The sequence below is a fragment of the Staurois parvus genome, unplaced genomic scaffold, assembly GCF_062004578.1.
Source record: "Staurois parvus isolate SC_StPar_1 unplaced genomic scaffold, SC_StPar_1.0 ptg000696l, whole genome shotgun sequence".
In the NCBI taxonomy this organism is placed as follows: Eukaryota; Metazoa; Chordata; class Amphibia; order Anura; family Ranidae; genus Staurois; species Staurois parvus.
This window is the reverse complement of record NW_028318492.1, coordinates 8397382-8421367: the sequence shown is the minus strand read 5'-3', so window position 1 is coordinate 8421367 and position 23986 is coordinate 8397382. Positions and strand designations below refer to the sequence as shown.

General features: G+C 41.8%; 1 protein-coding gene across 1 annotated transcript in view; it reads right to left on the bottom strand.

Annotated features, from left to right (window-relative positions):
- The window catches only part of DMD (dystrophin), a 2676943-nt gene that overhangs the window by 2051335 nt on the left and 601622 nt on the right, over positions 1-23986 (bottom strand). Inside the window, exons 14-15 of the mRNA XM_089653005.1 lie at positions 22550-22657; positions 9273-9452 (exon numbers count right to left, since the gene is read on the bottom strand). Coding sequence (XP_089509131.1) covers positions 9273-9452; positions 22550-22657 — 288 coding nt within the window. The remainder of the gene's footprint in view (positions 1-9272; positions 9453-22549; positions 22658-23986) is intronic.

Here is a 23986-nt window from a genome sequence, read left to right as displayed (position 1 = left end):
CTGAGCCTCCTGGGTTAGAAATGGTGGCCCAGACCCTCTGCTCAGGTCCATGATGGTTATACAGCGGGCCCCTTCTGGATGCTTCATTACCTCATGGCTCCTGGGCATGGGGTAGGCCACAACCACAGGGCTGGCGCTCAGTTTTCCACGGTCCTCACAAAGTCTGGTCATCTGATCCTATTTGGGGACCGAGACTATCAGGGATGCCCAGACTCTAGCTGACCCCTGGATTCCTGACGGCACCATTCCCTCTGTCTCTTTGGCCCATTCAGTCTGCACCTCCTGTGAGATGAGGTTGGCTGAAGGCATGGGGGAAAGATACACCCTGCCGTCCAACTCATGAACAGCACGGTGAGATCTCCCCGGGTTTTCCTGAACTCTGACACCATCTCTTATAGGCCTTGCCAGCAGCTCCTGTACTGGAATGGAAAGGAGAGGTGATTGGAGCTGAGGGCCACAGCCCCCTCTCGGAGACCTGCTGATCAACTCCAATGAGGCCCCTCGCACTGCCAATCCAGGTGTGCTGTCACTGCCTAGGACACATTTGTCTGCCTTGTGACACACCAGGACAGGTCAGATCATATGACATGCTTTCAGTCTCCCTGTCAGGCCTTTGTTTACCTTTCTTAGCAGGGAATCTTAGAGCTATCTGGCTGCTGAGGTCTATGTGTGAATTGCTTTCCAGTGCTGCCTTACACGTGGAACTACAAGTCCCTGCCGGCTGTCCAGTACCATGCAAGGACAACGCCTGGACACTTATCAAGGTAGAATCCTCTGGGCCTAGGCAAGGAAAAGGCCTATCCAGACCTTCCCTTTGCTCAGCTCCCAGAGTTTGTACCTCTGCCCCCTTCACAGCACTGTGGTTGATCCCCAACAATGAAAATGCATCATTTGTATCTTCATGACTATCATCATCATTAGCATTATCAACATTATAATCAACGTGATTGACATTATAAATATCAACATTCTTGTCATCATTATTGTCACTATCATTGACCGTATCAACATTATCATCAACATTATCAATGTCGGCTTCATCGTCATCATTATCAACAGGTATGTTTCTAATGTCCATGACACATGAGTTCGATACCTCCCCCTGCAAGGGGATTTCTTCTCGTTCTCCAGCTAATGAAGAATCTTGCCACCCCACTCCATTCCCAGCCCCCTCCCTCTGTCCATCCACAGGTTGCCCAGACATTACCCCAACATCTGCACACAGTACCTCGGCATGTCCAGAGAGTTCCAGGGGGGCCTTCCGGGTATTCTCGGCAGGGGCGTAATAGGACACAAAGTACCCAAATCGGCACCCAACAAAACAGGTGTGGGAATTTAATCCGAGACCCCACCTCCCTCATCCCCCTTCCCGCACCCCAATCGATGAATACCTTTGCACAGGGTATGCGTGAACGGGTCCCCCCAACTCCTGTGAGGTAAGGAACTTCCCTGGGATGAGGTTCCTTGGCTTAATCACCTCTGGCCAGATCAAGGTGACTTCTGCTCCGGTGTCCCGGAAACCAGTTACAGACCGGTTGCCCACAGTGACTGGCTGCAAGTTGGCGGGGGTTACCCGCATCTTCCTGTGGACAAACAGCACGGAAGAAGAGTTGCTGGCTGGCTGGCCAGATGATGTCATCTGCTTCTGCTCAGTACACTGCGGCTTTCCCACAGGTAAAACATCTGCGGTTGTCAGTCAGGAATGGCTTGGCCCCAGGAGCTGCAGGTGTTGGTTGAGGGGGATCTTGACTCACCGGTGTAGGAGGGGTTGCTATGGGAGATTTCCCTCCTTTCCAGCCATTTGGAGGAGCCTTGCGAGGGTCAGACCTTTGTGGACAAAGGTATCTGCCACATTGGCTGCAGCTTTAGCAGAGGCTGGTTCTCTTTCTAAGACAAACTGTCTGACGTCTGCTGGGCAGATATGCAGGAGCTGATCTCGTATCATGAGATCTTCCAAAGACTCGTAGGAGCTTTCAGTCCGTTTAGTCCACTGTCAGAATGTGGTGCGTAAGTGACTCGCTACATCCGTGTAAGAATCCCTAGGTCCCTTTTGCATTGACCTGAACCGCTTGCGGTGCACTTCCGGGGTCATCTGGTACTTCCGGATGATGGCTTCTTTTAAAACTTCATAATCGTCGTCCTGCCCCTCTGGCATTTCAACAAACGCATCCAGGGCCTTGCCTCGTAGCCCTGGGGTCAGGTACCGAGACCATTGTGTTTGGGGCACATGGTACTGACAGGATGTTTTTTCAAATGACAGTAAATACAGATCAATGTCACTATCTTTGTCCATCACTGGAAACTTGGCTGCTGAACCCACGACCAGAGAGGCATCCCTGTGCTCTAGTGACCCGAGGTCCTGACCCTGTCGCTGCTGCTGCTGGAGCCTCGCCATCCCCAGCTCATGCCGACGATCAGCTTCCCTCCAGTGTTCTTCTCTGTCAGCCTGGCGTTCTGCAGTTTCTCCTTCAGCTGCTGCTTGGCGTTCAATGAACCGCAGGTATGCCTCAAGATCTGTCTCCATAAGGCGTTTCAGGGCTTCCTGCATCTGAAGAGAGACTCTGCTGGTTACAGGCACTCCGATGCTGGCCCGCTCAGGCGGTGGTGTGATGACAACATTCGGTGATCCTCCAGTGTCAGTCTCTGTATGCCTATCCCGCGAGGCCGTCTCTGAGCCACTGGGATCGGATGTAGCGGGAACCCCGTCATGGTCAAGTTCCCCTGAGTTCTGCTCTGCTTGGATATCGGTCCCGAATAAAATCTTCACGATTTTTGCGACCAACGTCCAATCCTCGTGAGGTACAGTCCGCCTTCAAATCACCTTTGCTCATGTTCTCGTATTCTGCTACACCAGGCATAATTGCAAGTAAAGATAGAATAGAAAGTAGGAAAAGGAAGGAGCTGTTGCTATATGTCTCTCTCTCTCTCTGTATATATATATATATAAAAAATATGCACCGCTTGTTTCTAAGGATTGTTTCCACAAAGATTACAATCCTTCAGTGCAGAGCCAATTTTTAACACTGCACTGAAGCTCTTAATGCAATTATCCCACCGCTGCCACCAATATGTCACGATTGTAGCGTCAGGCCCCAGACCTTCTCACCAAACTCGTGACCAAAAGGACTGGCTGATCTAAAACCGCAATGTGACGTGTGTAACAATACCATGCCCAGCTGCACCCTGCACAAAGATTTTCCAGCTAATGGACTACAATCTATGTACCTGCAACCTGGACGCTATTGTTACTGGGTCGGGTTAATTACGCAATTAAACCTTCACGCTGCCACCACCTCCTTTTTGATCAGAGAAAGAGGAAACTCGGCGTTCAGCTATAACACTATAATGGTTGTTATAATCGACTGCACAACCCGGTCATAATACAGGCCTGTTATACAGAGGGTTAAAACAAACAGTAGCGTCTCTTTAAAGGCAGGGTTTTCGTAAATTACAACTTAGAGCTATAGAAGCAGTTCAACACTTTTAGAAAGTAAGATTTATTACCAAAAGGTTAAAAGGGTGCAGTAAGAATATTTACAGAAAGAAGAAGTAACCAATATATATATATATATATATATATATATATATATATAAATATACAGAGCACAACAGCACAGCAAACAGATAACAGAAAGAAGTTTAGGTAAATAAGTACTTGCCAAATAAATGCCTGCGGTTAAGCAGCTTCAGGTTTCATGAGCTCCAGGATGATTTGCTTTCTTGTCTCTACTGCTAGTTCCGTTGACTCATCGCAGGAGACTTTGCTTTCTGTCTGCAGATCTTGTATCGCAGACGGTTCTATTTCTCTGACTGACCTCAAGAACTGTTTCTTTTCTTAAGACAAACTCAACTGGAATTTTCCTATCACGGCCAAACCAATACCTTATTTGGCAAAATAATTGTTAGGCAGGCTCAGCGTCATATGCTGCTTGTATTCCTGAGGGAGGGGAATGAGGAGATAACGTCTGCTCTTCTGTGCACGCTTCCCCCTCTCAGGTGTCTGCATAGGAGTTTAAGAGAAATACCAAAATGTAGAAGTTTGGGGTAAAATGGAGAACCACACCTCTCCCTGTGGGCATAATTGTGACACCTTGTTGAAAAAGTTAGTTCTCCTTCTTGGAATCCAGACACTCCAAACCAATCACATTTTACACTTACCATAGCTTGTAGACTCTATAACTTTCACACAGACTAAATAATATACACTGATTTGGGTTATGCGTACCAAAGACATTTTGCAGTATTTATTTTTGCCTACATTTATGAAGAAAAAATACTTATTTGCAAAAATGTATAATAGAAACTAAGAAAACTTTTTTTTTTTTTTCAAAAAGAAAAGAAAGCTCTATCTGGCACAAAAAAATTATAAAAATGTTGTTTGCGTTGTATGAGTAATGTTTGTTCAAAGTGTGAGAGCACTGAAACCCTGGGCAGGAAGGGGGTAAAAGTCTTCGATATTGAAGTGGTTATGCATGTACACACACACTCTTATTTGCCTGAAAAGATGACTAGAAACATGAACAAAGCATAAACATCTAATATCTATTGCCCTTTGTGCATTTTACTCTTATACGTATTAACACTTGTAAATAACCTTTTAGAAAAAGTCTTTAGATAAGTAAATGATGCTTTGGCCAATACAGTGTCTAACCTATGAAAACACTAAGAGGTCTAGTTATAAAAAAATTTGCTTTGCAAAAGTCTCTACATGCGAATGTCTTATGATGTAAATCTACAATCAATCACGTTGTCCAGTGATGCAGATCCATGTCAATCATTATGCCCAATTCCTGCTGGCAGCATTTGTTTTTTTTTTATATCATGGGACAGTTTTTTTTTTTTCAATTAAAGGATTTGTTGAAAAAAGTGTGCCTATTTATTTACTATTAACTTTTCTTGTGTAAATGAGTAGTGGTACTATGATATCCAGACCCTCCTTATTTTTAAAGGGGGCATCCAGATTCCAATAAGCCCCCTGCCTACAGACCCTCACAACAAATGGACCAGGGTCATCAACATTGGGACAAGGTATCTTGCCAGGGGGTCCCACCTTGCAAGGTACCAATCCCCACATTGAGGGCATGTGCTTGGGTATGGTTCAGGGGAGGGAGATGCATACTAGTCTCCCTCCTTTCCTGGCCACCCAGGCTGCATGCTCAGATAAGCAACTAGCATGAATTGTGGGGGTACCTCAAATTGTTTTTTTACACTATCCCTACTGTTTTTTTAGATTCACCTATAATTCAGGAATCCTCAGCTGATGGCTGTATGTGCCCAGCGAGAATGAGCCACTAGTTGTTAACATGCCAGCAGGACGAGTTCTTAATCTCTACCATTACTGGGAGCCAGTGGAACCGCTTCCTGATAATGTAACCACTGTACTGTACAGTCAATATCTTTGGCCATATGATTGGCCAGTCCTTCCCACCCCCTGGACATAAAGACCCTGTTAAAAAGCACATGGGACTGGGCGCAAAGGAGTTAAAGACCTGTTGATTTCAACTTTACACAGAAAAAGCACCTGTGTAATTGATCTTTTATGCTGTGACTTTGAGCAGACGAATGCTTTAAAAACTTCCACAGATGTACAGAAGAAATTGCTTTTCTTTACATGAGATCAGCATCATGCTATTTAAGCCCCAAGCATGCTTATTTTAATAAAGATGTATTTCAGCTGAATCACTTACTTGACCCTCACACCTCCCCATCACAACTGTCTTACAGACCTCAAGATGTCAATGTTGGGTGCCTTAAGGCTCAACTTCAATAATTTTAAAAAATACATCCTTGCAGTGCTCCCTTCCCCACACACTACAAGGATTAAATGCTTGTTATGTCTAGGGGTGCACAGTGCAAGCTCTATCACTTAACTTATACCCTGTTCCAGCACTCCCCTCCTCTGCCCAAAGCTCCAGTCTGTGAGTGGAACCTCATGCTGGGGTGTGACCAGAGCTGATTGCAGCTTGCAGATAAGACTACAAAAGACTGGTCACAGTGCCGGAGGGAACCTGCTGGAGCCAGGATTAAAGTAGATGTTTACTCCCTTTCTGTGCACCCCTGGACATAATGGAAATGTAACATCTGCAGAGAACATCTATTGCCATTGCATTTTTGTAAATCTACAACTATGGCTTAACGTAATATTTCTCTATTACAATATATTTTAAAAATGAACTGTACAGATTCCCTGGAATTCATAAATAGTTTCCCAGACTCTCTTTATATAAATGTTCCCCCTGTGCGACATTTGTCGGTGAATGGGACAGATTCTTGTATCTGTCAGAAATATACATGGATTTATTGCACACATATGCTAGAATAAGCACAAATTAGTCCTGTATAACATTTATCTTATTTACTGACAGTTTCCTTTAATCCAAAATGGTGGTATTTTCTAAATTAATGTGTTGCAGTCATAGAAATGTGTTAGAAAAGTGTCACAAGATATTTTTGTATCTGTTGCATGTGCTGGAGCTATCTCTTAAAAATGTCACATAGGATACATGGATTTGGTGCTAGACTCACAAAGACTAATATAGCTTTTGCAATATATTTCAAGCAGTATTGTTATGTTAAACTACCCCCCTTAATGCCTTGGCCAACAATCTGGCAATTTCCAGAAAATGCCATAAAGAATTGTGTCCAGGGGTGTCTTTGGATCAGTGAAATTTTCTGATTTCTGCTCAGTCTCAAAAGAAATGTTACTGTAGGCTATGGAGACAGCCGTTGATAAAGAAAATATATACTGCTCAAAAAAATTAAAGGAACACTGTGAAAACACATCAGATCTCAATGGGGAAAAATATCATGCTGAACATCTATACTGATATGGACTAGGTAATGTGTTAGAAACATAAGGATGCCCCATTGTTTGATGGAAATGAAAATTATCAACCTACAGAGGACTGAATTCAAAAGACACCCTGAAAATCTAAGTGAAAATATTATGTAGCAGGCTAGTCCATTTTACTGAAATTTCATTGCAGCAACTCAAAATGGTACTCAATAGTTTATATGGTCCCCACATGATTTTATGCATGCCTGACAACATTGCGGAATGCTTCTAATGAGACGACAGATGGTGTCTGGGGTATTTCCTCCCAGATCTGGGCCAGGGTATCACTGAGCTTCTAGACATTCTGAGATGCAACCTGGCAGCATCTGATGGACCGAAACATGATATCCCAGAGGTGTTCTATTGGATTTAGGTCAGGATTTAGGTCAGGCGAGCGTGGGGGCCATTCAATGGTATCATTTCTTTTATCCTTCAGGAATTCCCTGCATACTCTCGCCACATGAGGCCAGGCATTGACGTGCACCAGGAGGAACCCAGTACCCACTGCACCAGCGTAGGGTCTGACAATGGGTCCAAGGATTTCATCCCAATACCTAATGGCAGTCAGGGTGCCATTGTCTAGCCTGCAAAGGTCTGTGCGTCCCTCCATGGATATGCCTCCCCAGGCAGCATAACATTCTCTATGGCTTCTCCATACCCTTTTACGTCCGTCACATGTGCTCAGGGTGAACTTGCTCTCATCTGTGAAAAGCACAGGAGGCCAGTGGTGAACCTGCCAATTCTGGTGTTCAATGGCAAATGCCAATTGAGCTCTATGGTGCCAGGCAGTGAGTACAGCGACCACTAGAGGACGTCGGGCCCTCAGGCCACCCTCATGAAGTCTGTTTCTGATAGTTTGATAAGAGACATTCACACCAGTGGCCTGTTGAAGGTCATTTTGTAGGGCTCTGGCAGTGCTCATCCTGTTTCTCCTTGCACAAAGGAGCAGATACCAGTCCTGCTGATGGGTTAAGAACCTTCTACGGCCCTGTCCAGCTCTCCTAGAGTAACTAAAGAACATAAAACTGCCTTCTGTGCTCAAGAGTGGTAAAATGATGGAAAATTTCCGGTCCTCAAAATTATCAGCCCACGCCTTGCTGTCCTCTAAGGGTTGAGAAAAACCCAAAGAACTCACTATAAAAACAAGGAAACAGAGGGTGCAGCGACCTAGTGCATTACCTGAGAGTTAAGTTTATTGAGTTAAAAGAAGATATATACTCACTGTTGTGAGTTGTGATTGGCTCTGATAAAGTGGGGATCGCCCCTCAAAACACGTCACAAATTTGAGGGTATTCTCATGCTTTGGGAGCTGACCTGGTGAAGTGATTGCTTGAGATACTGATATGCCTTTGTCAACATAGTCATTTGTGACTATATATCTCCTTTTAACTCAATAAAGTTAACTCTCAGGTAATGCAGTAGGCTGGTGCACCCTCTGTTTCCTTGTTTCCTTGTTTTTGCAGTGGCTCCTAGAGTAACGGCCTGTCTCCTGGAATCTCCTCCATGCTCTTGAGACTGTGCTGGGAGACACAGCAAACCTTCTGGCAATGGCACGGTGATATATGTTGGACTACCTGTGCAACCTCTGTAGGGTTCACATATCGCCGCATGCTACCAGTAGTCACACTGACCCTAGCCAAATGCAAAACTAGTGAAAAACAGTCAGAAAAGATGAGTAAGGAAAAAAATGTCAATGGCCTTCACCTGTAAAACCATTCCTGTTTTAGGGATGGTCTCATTGTTGCCCATCTAGTGCACCTGTTGTTAATTTCATTAACACCAAAGCATCTAAAACTGATGAATGACCCCCTCTGCTGCTTAACTGACCAGATCAATATCCCAGGGGTTTAAATGACTTGATGCTATACTCTGATTAAAAAGTGTTCCTTTCATTTTTTTGAGCATTGTATTATTGACTGACTGTAGACTTTGACCAAGTACTGTTTAAAGGGAGGCCAAGATGAAATGGAATGCTGTAGTGCTTCAGAAAAAGCAAACCAGCCCTTAATTGCAAATGCATTGATTGTCATGCTCTGTGCAAGCTTTTAAATCATGACCAAAAAGAAAAAAGGACATTCAAAATCTTTGTGCTCAGCTACAGTATGTGTTGCACTATGTGCAATATACAGCTTGTAAGTTAACTCATTCCTTTTGTCAGCTTTTATGTGCTATAACCTGAGGCAAATTAGGCACAGCTCATAACTACATAAACACCATATCTTTTTAAGTCCAGTTCTGACCCATCCATGAATATTTTCATACAATGTTGCAGCCCCCTAAAAGAAATGTAGCATAGTCCAATGAATACTGGAAGTGTTCAGAAATACATTAAGCACCCATTCTTTTGTGAAACTGCTCCATATGCAAAAAAAAAAAAAAAAAATCACAATATACTGTATGTACTATACCATACACTGTTTAGTAATGTACAACTTACCTTCTTGGTACTGCTTTCCAGTTTCTGCATAAGATCATCCAACCTCTGAGCAAAGTTTTCCAATCTGGCATCATTTTTCTGAGACACCATCTTATTTTTCATTGTGGAATACAAATCCTGACTTAGTGAGTACAATGAATCCATTGTCTTCTTTTTCATTTCTAACTCTCCTTTCAAGATCTATTGAAAGACAAGCTGTTTTAGTTAAGTGTTTCACATAAAGGTAATCCCAGGTTATGGTAATAACATAATTTTATTATATTTATTACAATATAACATTTTGTGTAGTATGTTCAACAACAGGGTTTTGGCAGGTTTCGTTTGTAAATTTCTGACACTGAAAACTGAACAAAGCATATATTTCTATAGTATGTACTTGCTTCAAAGCAAAGCACTGATTTTGGTTTCTGTCTGCTGCCTGCCTGATCTTCTCTGCATGATTCATTTCTGACAGCTAATGCTGACTCCAAGAGATGGAGGGGGATAGGGAGGAGAGCTCCAGCACTCAGCCTGTGATTGAAAGCTATGCATATTGTGAGTTTGTGTGGAGAGGAGTGTTTCCATTTCTTTCATTCAGAGATCAGGCTTTAGTTAGCTCCTTGCTATATGTTCTGTGGCGTATGATGTCAAATTTCCACCCTTGTCTGCTAGAGCTCAAAGATGCTGTGTAAACTGTGTGATTTAGAATAATGTAAAAAAAAAAACAGCAGATAAACAGGTACAACTTATGTAGGAGAATTGGTTTCATCTCTGTGTATCACCAGAGGCAAGTCACTTCACTGGGTATATGTAAGGGTTGACAACCGCTTTAAATCTTTATTTTTCCTTCTGTCTTGTTAATTTTATGCCATGAGCTGTAATAATCCTTTCTGTGCAGGACATGTCTTCAAAGAAATGTACTAAAGGAGAGTTACAGGAAGAAAATGAAATACCTTCCTGTGTATTCTAAGGGTTTTTAGTATACCTTCAGATATACAAAGTCCCCGTTCTTGCCAAGGCATCCCTTTTTTCATATAATGCTGTGTGGAAGAAGTCCTGTATTTGCAGATAAACAGGAAACAGAAAAGACCCTTGATGATTCCAGAAGTGATCTCAAAGGACAGCAGTATGGCATAAGAGAAGATAAGATGTATTATTTGGAAACTTGTTCAATTTACATGGATCTAAATTATTGAAAAACTGCAGCTATTCTTGAGGTATATTTCCTAATCTTCTCTGCTTTATTTTTAATACTTTTAGCTTTTTCTTATCTATTAAAATGATTATGATGGCCCTTTACAGAATATACAGTGTAGCATTATAATGACTCAAGAGAGGCAATTTACTGCTACTAATCAACAACATCTCAAGTATCTTGGAAGTGCGTTTGGTAATTAAAATAACTTTTATTTTTGAAAGGATGCTCTGTTTGTTCATCATCTTCTATTAATTGTTCTGTGTGCAGGATGAATGGAATATCAAAACAAGTATCATTATGGGAACTTTGTAAAGAGATTTGATTGATAAATAATTGCAGTATCACATCACCAAAACATGGTACCCAATGCCTTTTTTTTTGTTTTTTGTGGCAGACAGACTGAAGAAAACTGTAACAATAGTTGTCATACTTTATAAACTTAGGGCTAAAACAATGATTGCTTTCAATACTTGTATTCATTACTTATTTGTTTTTCAACACCTGATATTTTTATCTTGGTGGATAATCACATTCCCAGTCCTACCTACCACAGAAACGCTGCAAATGTTTATGTGAACTATGTAGAAAGACACAATTTATGGTCCATTCATACCACTTACATTGTAGTAATGCACATTATGAGGGTTAGTGCTATACAGTGTCATTCTTTGTGAATGACACCACAGTGCAGTGTTTAATCTCTACTTTGATAAATAAATACAAAAATAAATACATTGTAAATAAACAACCAAGTGTATCCAGCAGCTAATACAAAAGTGAGTCACCCCACATAAACCATACATAAATAAAAGAAAACAGTGCAGTGCTAGAATCTGCAAATGTGATCTTTAAAATATACCAAATACTGTACGTTTATGTCTTTTCATAATATGAGTGCCTTCACACCATTAAGCATTCCCTTCACTACCAGTGTGTCAATCCAGAGCACTGTGTCATTTATCTCAGCTGCCTCATTCCTCTGCTATCAGCATGAGTCACTTTTTTCCTGAACCCAAGAGGTAAAATCGTGGCAGGGGAGGCAGCTCCAGCACACAGCTTGTGATTGTTTTGCTCCTGTGTGCTGTGTGAAAGGGGGATGAAGTGCCTTCCCTCCAATCAGCTCTCAATTCTCCACACTGAGATCTAAAGAATGTAACCTCAGCTCCCCATCCCCTGTATTCTGAAAGCTGTAGAGAAGAGGATGTAGCAGGTAAACAGGTACAGCTTATGCAGGATGATGTGTTTCTTCTCTGTCCATCACCTGAGGCCAGTCACTTCAGTATGTAAATGTAAGTATATGTAAGGTTTAATCACTAAATTATAAGAGATCATCTGCAGCTCAATTAAGGATTGCTGTCAGGATAATCCTTCTTTCAAACTCTCTCCACCTTTACTTTTCTTCTAATAATAAATAGCCACACAATGCTATCTGCTGAATCATGTAATAAAATGACAAACAAGATAAAGGGCAATCACATTAGGTTAGTAGAAGACAGGCACTAATGAATCCTCCACGTCGCAGTCTGTAAACGTGATTCCCAGCCAGCTCTCAGCTCTCCTGAAACACTTTGGTCTGTGTGAGTCAGCCAGCTTTAGCTCACATGTGCCCTGGTGCCCTGGTGGTCTGGTGTACATAGACTTGCCTAACTTCTGCTCAGTACTCTGACTTCTCACCTCCTTCTGCTTCCAAATGTCTGCCAGTAACAGATTGACATATAGCATGACAATTCTCCACATCCGCAAACGCACTTCTTCAGGGAAGCCTACCCCACCTCCACCTAAGAACTGTACTTGAATCACCTCCACCAGTTCATCTCCCCCTTCCTTTAGATTGTAAGCTCCATGAGTAGGGCCCTCACATTCCTTCTGTACTGAAATGTGTTGTAATTGTACTGTCTCCCTTATTTTGTAAGGCGCTGTGCAAACTGTTGGCGCTATATAAATCCTGTATAATAATAATATTAATAATATCCGGTCTTGAACGCTGTGTCCTCTTCTTCAAAGACTGGGGACTATCTGTGATCACGCTATTCCACTGCCTTGGTAACCAGAAAATAATCATTTTCTGCTGGTTACATCACTGATTCTCTTTTTGCCAGCTTCCTACTTCGGTTTTCACAGAAACTACTACACACAATCAGCTCCTCTTACTCTACATTGGTTTAAGCGATACCTACATATAGCAGTCACTTACCACAGCTGTGATAACATATAAACACACTACCACAAGGCTTCAAATATTAAATGTCCCATAGCACTGCCTTCCTAATTTTCCGTTGTTCTGTGCCCACTTTGACATTTAGGAAAAAACAATGTCTGTACTTACAATAATAATCTTAAAAAAAATCAAATACTAATCTTAAAAAATAACATAACTTTTCATATAAACTCCATACACCACACAAATTTAGTTAGCTTAAAAATACAGTCAAAAATAAAAGCAATACATTCATCAATATAAATATAATTATCAACATTTGTATTAAAATAAAAATAATAAAAATCATGTAATTATGACCTATACATCTTAAAGATAATGAACCTTTTAACACTTGCTTATTGGGAACCTCATAATCATATCTGTACTACTTAACCATAGAATTAATTGTTCCTAATAAAGCAATTAATAAAAAAAAAAATCTGTTTAAACCTGTTGGTGTTAACACCTGGCATGTGTAAATCCAAAATGATTTTCTTTGGAACAGCCTTCTGATCCAGTTGCCACCTCTCCAATGTTTCTAAATTTTTTCTATACCATAAAACGTTAATAAACATGGACCCCTAATATGACAATGTTTAAAATGGCTAGATACACTTTGTTTAATGTACCCCCTTTTTATGTTATAGACCTGCAGCCCACAAGGGCATTCCATCAAATAAATCATTCCTTGTGTGGAATAGAAAATTAAATATTTAATTTTATATTTCAATAATTTTATTGAGTTTTTCAAGGGTAAACAAGTTAAAAACAGGGAAAAGATAAATGATTCAGTCATACAATATTACAATAGACAAAATATGATTGATCATTTTGTTGTAATTCTGTTCTTGGATGGATGAGTTGTTGGTCTTGTTTTAGCAATATCATCAGAGGTATTCGTGTGTATTTGATGAACTTTGGTGATGTGATTTCGGGGGTTATGGGGGGGGGGTATTGGAGGGGAGGTGGAGGAGGATAGGAATGAGGGGGGAAGGATATAACTGGGAAATTGAGGAGATACCAGTCTTGGTATGGGATGAAATTTCATCTCTTGAACTGTCATCAGGGTTGAATAAAACATTTTAGGTGATTTAGCCATCGGGTCCACTGGGTATTGAATTTGTGGTAGGAGGAAGTGTTAATTGCAGATAGTTTTTCCATTTGACATTGGGTGTTAAGGTCTATAATTAATGAAGTGATTGAGGGGGTATTATTCGTGTTCCATAATCTAGTAATATTAATTTTTGCTGCAAAGAGATTGTTGGTAATAATTGCTTGGGAATGGGTGGGGAGTTTCTCTATTCCAATGTGAAGTAGTGCCAATAAGGGGTTTGGGACTATCGGAGATTTGTTTATTTCGGATATTAATTGGAATGTAGTATTCCAGAAGGATCGAAGTGACTTGCATGACCATAAAATATGGATTGTTGAGCCTAGTTCGCCACAATGTCTCCAGCATGTAGGAGAATGTTTTGGGTAGTAGATAGAGAGTTTAATCGGGGTCAGGTACCATTGATGGAGTATTTTTAGATATGACTCCCAGTGGGAGCTACAGCGGGTAGCTTTATAGGTGATTTTGAAGGTATTTTCCCAGCATTTTAAGGTGATTTGGGTTGAAAGGATTTTTTCCCAATTGGTTAGGAAGGTTGTTTGTAAAGTGAACTGTGAGTTAATGAGGTGTGCATAGAAAGTAGAAATACCTTTATTCAGGAACTGGGGTTTGGTGAAAAAGGTGTAGGCTGTGATTGGTAGTATGGTGTTGAAGGGTAATTTACTTGTTTGTAAACAATGAGCAATTCTTAGGTATGTAAAATTTTCAGTACTAGGGATATTATATTTGGTTTGGAGAGATTGGAAGGAGTGTAAGGATTGATTGGAATGGAGGTCTGTTAATTTAGTTATTCCTTGTTTTGTCCATTGAGATAGGTCCAAAGAGGGGATGAAGAGGTGTAGTATGTTGGTTGGAGTAGGTACATGTTTAATATCTTTAAATGTAGTGGATAGAAGGTCTCGCCAAGCTTGCAGGGAAGCTATAATGCAGGGATGTTTTAGGTGGGGTTCTATGTTTTTGGACGGTGGGGACAAGAGTATATTTTGGAGTTTAAGTGGTTGGAAGGGAAGGGTTTCCATTATGGACCAGATTTTTTCCTTCAAAGGATTCCACCAAAAATATAGTTGGTCTAAGAGGGAAGCCGTGTAGTAAGATTTGAGGTGCGGGAGTCCTGCTCCTCCTTTAGTTGTAGGTCTTATTAAAAGATTGGTGGTACATCTCGGTTTTTTCGAGTTCCACAGGAACTTTGTAAGGATTGATTGTAGTTTAGAGAAGAATGAATTAGGGATTGGTAAGGGGAGTGTATGGAATATGTACAAGATTTTGGATAAAATATACATCTTTAGTGTTGCCACTCAGCCTAGTTTGGAGAGTTCTGAGTGCATAGAGTGTTTAGTTCTTGGGGTATATTTTCAAGTAGTATTTTGTGATTTGCTGTGTATAGGTGGTCTGTTACTGGTGTAAGTCTGATTCCTAGGTTTGGGATGCTACTTTTTTCCCATGAAAATGGGAATTGTTTGGCTAATTGGTTTTGGAGTTGGGCTGAGATGTGAAGGTTGAGTATGGAAGTTTTGGTTTCGTTAAGTTTGTAGTATGAAACTGTTGAGTAGGTATGTAGATGTGAACGGATCGCATGGAGGGATTTTTAAGGGTTAGTCACCATTAATATTATATCATCTGCAAATAGGCTAATTTTGTGTTCCATGTTAAGATGAGTGATTCCTGTGAATGTTCTGTCCTCTCTGAGTTTGGAAGCTAGGGGTTCAATAAGGAGTGTAAATATTATCGGGGAGAGTGGACAACCTTGTCTTGTACCGTTAGAAATGTCAAAAAGATCAGATAGTGTGTCATCTGTCAGAACTCTAGCGGAGGATTGAGAATATAATGACAAGATGGCTTTCAGCAACCAACCTGTGATACCAAATTTTTGAAGCGTGAGGTGTAAGAATTGCCAGTGTATCCGGTCGAACGCTTTCTCTGCATCCAAGGATAAAAGCAAGGAGGGGGTCTTAGCACTTTCTAAATTGTGTAGGAGGGATAAAATTCTTCTGGTAGCATCAGGTGCTTGGCGACCTGGGATGAAACCTACTTGGTCCGGGTGTATTAGGGTGGGTAGGTAGGGGAGAATTCTTTGGGATATGATTTTAGCGTATAATTTTATGTCGGTATTGAGTAGTGAAATTGGCCTGTAGTTCTGGGCTAGTTGTGGGTCTTTGCCAGGCTTTGGGATGGTCATTATAATAGATTGCAACATGTCTTTGGGGAATGAGCCTGAAGCAGCGTGATTAAAGAATTTGGCCAGATTTGGTGACAATTCTGTGGCAAGGAGTTTATAGCATTCATTAGTGTAGCCATCATTTCCTGGTGATTTATTAATTGGGAGTGTTTTAATGATCGTTTCTATTTCTTTGGGCGATATTGGACTAGAAATGGAGTCAAGTTGGTCTGAGGATACCCGGGGGAGATTGATCGTTAGGAGAAATTGTTGTATGGATGTGGTTGTTGGTTGAATGGTGTTAAAGTAGTTTTTGAGGTTGTAAAGATTTTGATAGTATACTGCAAAGGCGTTTGCTATGTCTTGGGGATTAGTGTTCAGGGTATTCGTAGATGGGTGTTTAAATGAGGCTATTTTGGATTTCAGATATTTTTGTGAAATAGATTTGGCTAACAATGAGCTGGCTTTGTTACCAAGTGAGTAAAATTTCGCTTTCATTTTCTGGAGATTCAGATCATATTTATGGAGTAGAAGGGATCTTAATTTATTTCTATCTGCTGTCAAAGACGCAGAGGTTGTTGGGTCTGGAGATTTTTTTGTTTTTTTCTTCATTTGTTTTGATCGATGTTAGGAGGTTATCTATTTGTTGGGTTCTTTTTTTGTTGGTGCGGGCGTTTAGTTGTATCAGAATACCACTCATGTATGCTTTATATGTTGACCACAGAGTGATTATGGATATACCAGGGGTGTTGTTAAATTCGAAGAATGTTCTGTGTGCATTGTGACAGTGTGACGATCTGTCACCCAGGATTCTCAACTAGGCAGGTTGAGGGGCTCCAGGGTAAGTGTTTGATATGGAGGAAAGTGGCTTTTCACTTTCCTCCTTTGTTTGTAAGGTCTGTTTTGGGATCTGGAGCCTGGAGATTTCAAAGACATCTGGGAGAGATGAAATCTCCAATCCTGGGACCAGGTTTTGGGAATGGCCAGGAGACTGATTGCACAGGTGTGTGCGGGCCTTTTCAGAGAGTCAGGATCAGAGTTCTGGGCTCCACCCCGGCAGATAGGAGTCAGGAGGGCTCCACCCCGGCAGATAGGAGTCAGGAGGGCTCCACTTGGAAGACAGGAGGTCACTGCCTGGAAGTCAGGTGGGCTTCACCTAGGAGAGGTGGAAGCCAAAAGCAGCAAGGGGCTGCTAGAGTCTAGCTGTGTGCTAATGGCCAGCTGTGTGCACGAGCCATGGTTTTTGAAGAAGTCTGCAGGAGACAGAGAGCAAGCTGAGTATAAGCCAGGAGGCTGAACCGTTGTTTTGTGGATGATCGATACCCCTGTGTGGGAAACTTCTGTTTTGAACTTTCATTTAAATAAAAGTGGGCTAAAAAAGGCCTTAAAAAAGCAAGCGAGTTGCTGTGTGCGTTTAAAAGCTCTACCACTTTGAAGCGAGTTCCCACAGCATCTATAATCTGTTGCTTATAGTCTTGGTTTTTCAGCAGGAACGAGTTCAGTTGCCATAAACGGGGTAACAACGAATGTTGTTTGCTGTCAAAAGAGATTGTGATCGGAGCATGGTCTGACCACATGATAGTGCCAATCTTGGAGGAGGTGATGTGTTGAAGCGTTCATTTATCGGTGATGAAGAAGTCGATTCTAGAGTAGGTTGAGTGGGATGGAGAATAGTAGGTATAGTCTTTTTCTGTACTGTGTTGGCATCTCCAGATGTCATAGAGATCGTTGGAGTGGAGAAATTGGTTGAAGGTTTGTTTTGAGGATCTTTTGTTGGATGAGGAATCCAGAAGAGGATTACCGATGATGTTAAAATCACCGCCGATGAGTAGTCTGCCATTTCTGTGTCGATTAATGGTGGAGTTAAGTATGTTGAAGAAGTGAATTTGATTGGTGATAGGGCCATAGACATTCACTAATGTATATATAGAGTCGTTGATTTTGCAGATTTAGTATGTAGTAGTGACCTTGTGGGTCCGCTATTTCCGCAATAAATTGAAACTTCAGGGAGTCTCTTATGGCTGTAATGATGCCGTTTTTCTTTTTGGGAATCGTTGCCATATACTGTATACTGTAGAGAACTGAGGAATGTTGAATTTAGGAATTTTTGCAGAGGCAAAGTAGGTCTCTTGTAGGAATATGATGCCAGGTCGAGTGGTGCGGATTTCTCTCGAAAGCAAGGACCTTTTGAAGGGGGAGTTGAGACCTCGGACATTTAGCGAAAATATAGTAATCATTTTGTTGATTGTAGATGGTTTGAATACCGTAGCTTTGGAGGTTCAGATGTCAGGAGTGGACGTCCTCGTATTGGAGAAGATGGACCATCAGGTGTGCGGTTTTGTGAGCATGGGATTGCTGCTTTTGTTGATTGAGTGTTCAACTTTATGAAGGTGGTTATTGAGAAGGGCAGTTCTAGCAAGCGATGACTGGTAGCTTGGGGTAAGAACCAGGGTAATACAGGGGTAAAAAAGCCTTGCAAACAACGCAAGTAACATGTGTAGCAGTATCTGCTACTTTGTAAAGTGGGGGCATGAGAAAGCATGAGTCTTCCGAGAGCTCATGCTTGAAACGAACTTGGGCAATCAGTATGTTCGATCGATCGGGGGCCGATTGCCAGCTAGTGTGTTAGAGAGTGGTGTCCAGGGAATTGAACGTGGAGGTAATATGCTTGATTGAAGGTGATGATCTTCCTGTTTCCATTTGCTGCAGTTGGTTGGATGTTGATTGATGGGAATCTGTTGGTATAATGCTCCATGTTTTCAGTAATTCGTTGCCTGCTTCTAGGGAGTTGATTGTGAAAAATCTGCCTTGGTATTTGACATTCAGTTTCGTAGGGAAGCCCCATTGATATGCGATGTTGTGGTTCCGTAGTGCTTTGGTTATGCTGCTGAGCTTCTTACGATTGGTTAGCGTTGCTTTAGAGATGTCTGCAAACAATTTAATGTTTGATTGGGCTGGAGGAATGGAGCTCGAATGTCTGGCTGCAATCATTATTTTCTCCTTTACGTGGTAAAATTGTATGCGCGCCAGTATATCTCTGGGAATCGTTGCAGGTAGAAATGATGGTTTGGGGATTCGATGTGCTCGATCTATGGCCAATTCCACATCGGTGAGGGTGGGAATGAGATTTTTCATATATTGTTGTATGAAAGGTACAATGGCGCCTGTGGCGATGGATTCTGGGATCCCATGGAATTTAATGTTGTTCCGCCGGGAGCGATCTTCTAAGTCTGCCAGTTTGAGCTTAATTTGTTCGATGTCTGTTTTATGATCTGTGTGTGCATCTATAAGATTGTTATGTGTGGTACACACTTCTCCTAGTTTGTTTTCGATATGGCGGATACGTTTCTCTTGGTTTTTGACCGTATTTGACACTCAAATTTACCTCTTCACCCCTCACCTCACCTCCACTTTCTCCGCCCGCATCACTCACCTCCTAAACGACATCTCTGACTGGATGTCGCTCCATTTCCTCAAACTCAACCTCTCCAAAACCGAGCTTCTCGTCTTCCCTCCTGCCCGCGCCCCCCCCCCCCCATCCTATCCATCACTACTAACATCACCACCATCAATCCCGCCCCGCAAGCCAAAGTCCTTGGGGTCATTCTGGACTCTAACCTCTCCTTCCAACCTCATGTCAAATCACTGACAAACACATGCAGGCTCCACCTCCGCAATATCGCCAAAATACGCACCTTCCTTACCCCAGACACCGCTAAACTACTTGTGCACTCCCTGATTATCTCACGCCTTGACTACTGCAACTCCCTCCTCACCGGCCTACCCCAGTGCAAACTCTCCCCGCTTCAGACCATCCTGAACTCAGCTGCCAGACTCATCCACCTCACCAGCCGCTCCACCTCTGCCACCCCCCTCTGCCTCTCCCTCCACTGGCTCCCTATCGCCCAACGCATCAAATTCAAACTACTCACTCTGACCTACAAAGCCATTCACAACACTGCCCCTAACTACCTCACCGACCTGATTCCCAAGTACCACCCTACCCGTACCCTTCGCTCTTCACAGGACCTCCTTCTATCTTGCTCCCTGGTCTCCTCCTCACACGCACGTCTGCAAGACTTCTCCAGGTCCTCCCCCATCCTCTGGAACTCACTACCCCAATCCATCAGACTGTCACCTTCCCTCCTCACCTTCAGGCGCTCCCTGAAAACCCACCTCTTCAGGGAAGCCTACCCCACCCTCACCTAACTGCTGCTCTCCTTCATTCCTCCTACCACTCCATCCCCCACAGCCACTTCCTCCTGTACCACTACCCCCTCCCTCCCAGATTGTAAGCTCGAAAGAGTAGGGCCCTCTTACCCCTCGTGTGCTGTTCGTAGCTGCTGTAATGTTTCATGTATTGTCCCCCCCTCTATTGTACAGCGCTGAGCAAACCCTTTGGCGCTATATAAACTCAATGTAATGTAATGTAATGTAATGTAATTAGAAATTTGGGATAATGAGGCAGTCAGGTCAATATGTAGCGTCTGTCACAGGGAAAGGAGCATGTTCTTCATGGAAATCTCTGTGATAGGTTGGTCAGAAGCAGGATAGGAATCAATTAAAGATGGAGCAGAAGCAGATAGTGCAGTGTTTGAGATAGAAGATTGAAGGCTGTCAGGGGGTGATCCTGTGTCCAGCCTGGGTCTCAATTTTGCCGGGCTTCTAGTTGTGGGAGACAGGGGGGGAGAGGACTCACCAGGATCTCCTGGATAGAGCTATCCCTTCAGCCTGGGGTCCAGATGGTATGCAGCCTGATGGTCTGTGTTCTCCCCTTGCTGCTGTAGCTGGGCGGACAAGCCTGTCAGCAGGGGGCTGGCGCCATCTTGGCTGCAGGGTGCGAGTGCTGGGTAAAAGCTCATCATCTTTGTAGGGTGACCCGGCTCTTTCCTCCTGCGGGTCATAGCCCTTCTGGATGGCAAGGGGTTAATGGCTCTAACGAGCTGTTAATTACTCCCTGGTGTCGTAGTGTGCCGCGATCGTGCTGGCGGGTGGATGGAGCTCTCTTCACTGAGCATCCATCCCTGGAGCCAGCTGCGCATGCAACCCCTAAATATTTAAATTTTAAATATATTGCCTGTTACATTAGCAGTAAAGTCCTTTTTTCTTCTCATGTTTACCATTGAGGTGGTACACTCACAGCACCTACTACATATTTGCACAGTTACATACATAGTTACCTAGTTAGTCTGCTTGAAAAAAGACACAAGTCCATCCAGTTCAACCAATAGAAATTTACAATCCTATATACACAATCCTATGCCCACAGTTGATCCAGAGGAAGGTAAAAAAAACATGATCCAATTGCTTTAGCAGATATATCCAAAAGGAAAATTGTATGTACCCTGGGTCAACTTTACCTATAGATATTAGTATCAATTTATATTATATGCATTTAGGGAAGAATCCAGGCCTATTATAAAACAATCTACGAAGCTGGCCAGAACCAGCTCTTGAGGGAGTCTATTCCATATTTTCACAGTCCCTACTGTGAAGAGCCCTTTCCATATTTGGAGGTTAAATCCTTTTCCTCCATACATAAAGAGTGTTTCCTTGTCCTCTGTGATGACCTTAAAGTGAATAACTGTACACCAAGTTCACTATATGGACCGCTTATGCATTTATACATGTTAATCATATCCTCCCGTAATTTTCTCTTCTCAAGAGAGAATACATTCAGTTCCTATAATCTTTTCTCATAGCTGAACTCCTCCATGCCTCTTATCAGTTTGGTTTCCCTTCCCTGCAGTTTCTCTAGTACCCCAATATCCTTTTTGTGAACTGGTGCCCAAATCTGAACAGCATATTCCAGATGAGGTTTTACTAATGATTTGTACAGGGGCAAAATAATGTCTCTCTGGAGTCTATACCTTTCTTAATACAAGAAAGATTTTGCTTGCTTTGGAAACCCCAGCTTGGCATTGCATGCTACTATTAAGCCTGTGATCTACCAGAACACCCAGATTCTTCTCCATCACTGATTCCCCCAGCTGTTCTCCCCCTAAAATGTATGTTGCATGCGTCTTTTTTAGCTCCCAAGTGCGTAACTACATTTATCAACATTAAACCTCGTTTGCCACAGAGTTACCCAATTAAACAGTGCATTGAGGTCAGCTTTTATGCTATAGACATTGTGTAAGGATTTTATTCCATTGCATAGCTTGGTGTCATCTGCAAAGACTGAAATGGTACTTTTAATCCCAGATCCTACTGTCTATCATTTATAAGTAAAAGTAAGGGACCCAGCAATGAACATTGAATAAAAACCTACTTGAAAAAGAAATGTAAAAGAAGGTGCCTTCGGTGGATCCAATACATTCTTCATTAATTTAGTCCCGTGTGTGGGGGGGCTTTCTATATATAAACATTAGGATTTCTGGTACTGGTCCTGGGTGCTTATCCTTGCTTAAAATAGACCAATGTTTTTTTAATAATATTTCTACTTTCTTATATTCTGTATTTTAGTTTGAAAACACTGCTGCATCCTGTGTGAGAGAAAAAGAGCATCTAGCCCCACATTTTTGTTCGTTGAGATGCATTTCAATATATTAATTTTGTATGGGCTGTTTGATGCACTACAAGCCTTTAATATACGCATAAAATAAAATGATTACTTTAAAGTAAGTATGCATACCGCTAATTTTCTTAGGTTAGAAAGCATTTCATTCTGATCCTTAACCTCTGTATTCTGAACAGTATTAATCATCTCCTCCTTTTCCGTAAGCCAGGCATCAAATCGGCACTGAAACACAATTAAAAGAGTATGATACGGGCTCAAACAAAGTTGTTCAGTTTTTATATGAAAAAAAATTCACAATCAACAAGTATGTCTGGAGAGCACTTAAACGTATTGCTAAAATTACATGCCAACTGATTACCAAGAGCAAAGTCTATAAGTTTGACCCCAATTTTTTCCAGAATGATTAAAGTGTTTACTAGTGTTGGTGTCTGTATCTACTGTAGAATATGTATATATATATATATATATATATATATATCTCAGTCAGGCAAATAGTATTTTTAGAATTTGAGGTCAGAAATGGTGGCCCTTGTGTTTCTCTTAAGTGTACTGTATATCACACCCAATTTTTTTTTTTGTTGCTAGTTTTAGAGTAGGGAAGAATTAGACCACCTGCTTGGTGAACACTGGAAGTAAGGGTTCTAGCCCTCTCCTGCTGTACTGAAGAAGCTTTTTTAAAAAAAATCTGTATGTGTTTCTGTTGTAGAGTTCACCTCAGATTAATTTCCAGGTGTTTTTGTCTTCCCAGCTTACCATTGATTGATATCCCTGGTTCCTACAAGATAGTGGTTTAAAACACTGATTGACGTAACTCCCGTGATAGAGGGTAAGGTATGTAGCAAATGAAGATGTAAATATGTCTGCAATATTTATCTTTTGGCCTTTAAAAGTACTGTACGTTAATCGAAATATTGAAATAACTATGAATAGTCATTCTGTCATTTAATGTTCTTATTCCTGTGTGCTTCCTTTGTGGAACTGGAAAACCCTTCTCTTCCTTTCCATTTTGTGATAAGAATAGGAGTTGACGTGAGGGGTTTCCGTGCAATCTATATTTATACTTGTTAATTAGATCAGAGTTATCCAGACGGGGTGAGAGCTATAATGGAAGTATTGTGCTATTTGAGGCTAAATAACTTTATTGCACTTTAGTTACCTTTGACTTAACATTTTCTGCTTCACAGCTCCTGCTATCTGAAAGCTGCTGACTTCCAGCCTAAGTATCTGTGTGTCACTCTACTAACATCTAGTGCTTGCAACAAGAGTATTCACTTTCTGTAAATGTGAGCCTAATAAGATGGACTTTCGCTTGGAGACAATATTTAGTATGCTTGTGTATTTATGCAAGTGGATGAGTGAATGGTTATCCAGTAATAAGTTGATATTTCCCACTGTGCCTTATTTATTTGGGTTCGCTTTTCAGCACTATTGATTTCTGCATATCATTGGTGGTTGGAAGAAGTAATCACCGCGACTGGGACTCAAAGAGGATGACTGCTTTTTCCATTCAGTGTTCTGTGGAAAGGTCCGGACTTCACTTATTTTAATTAA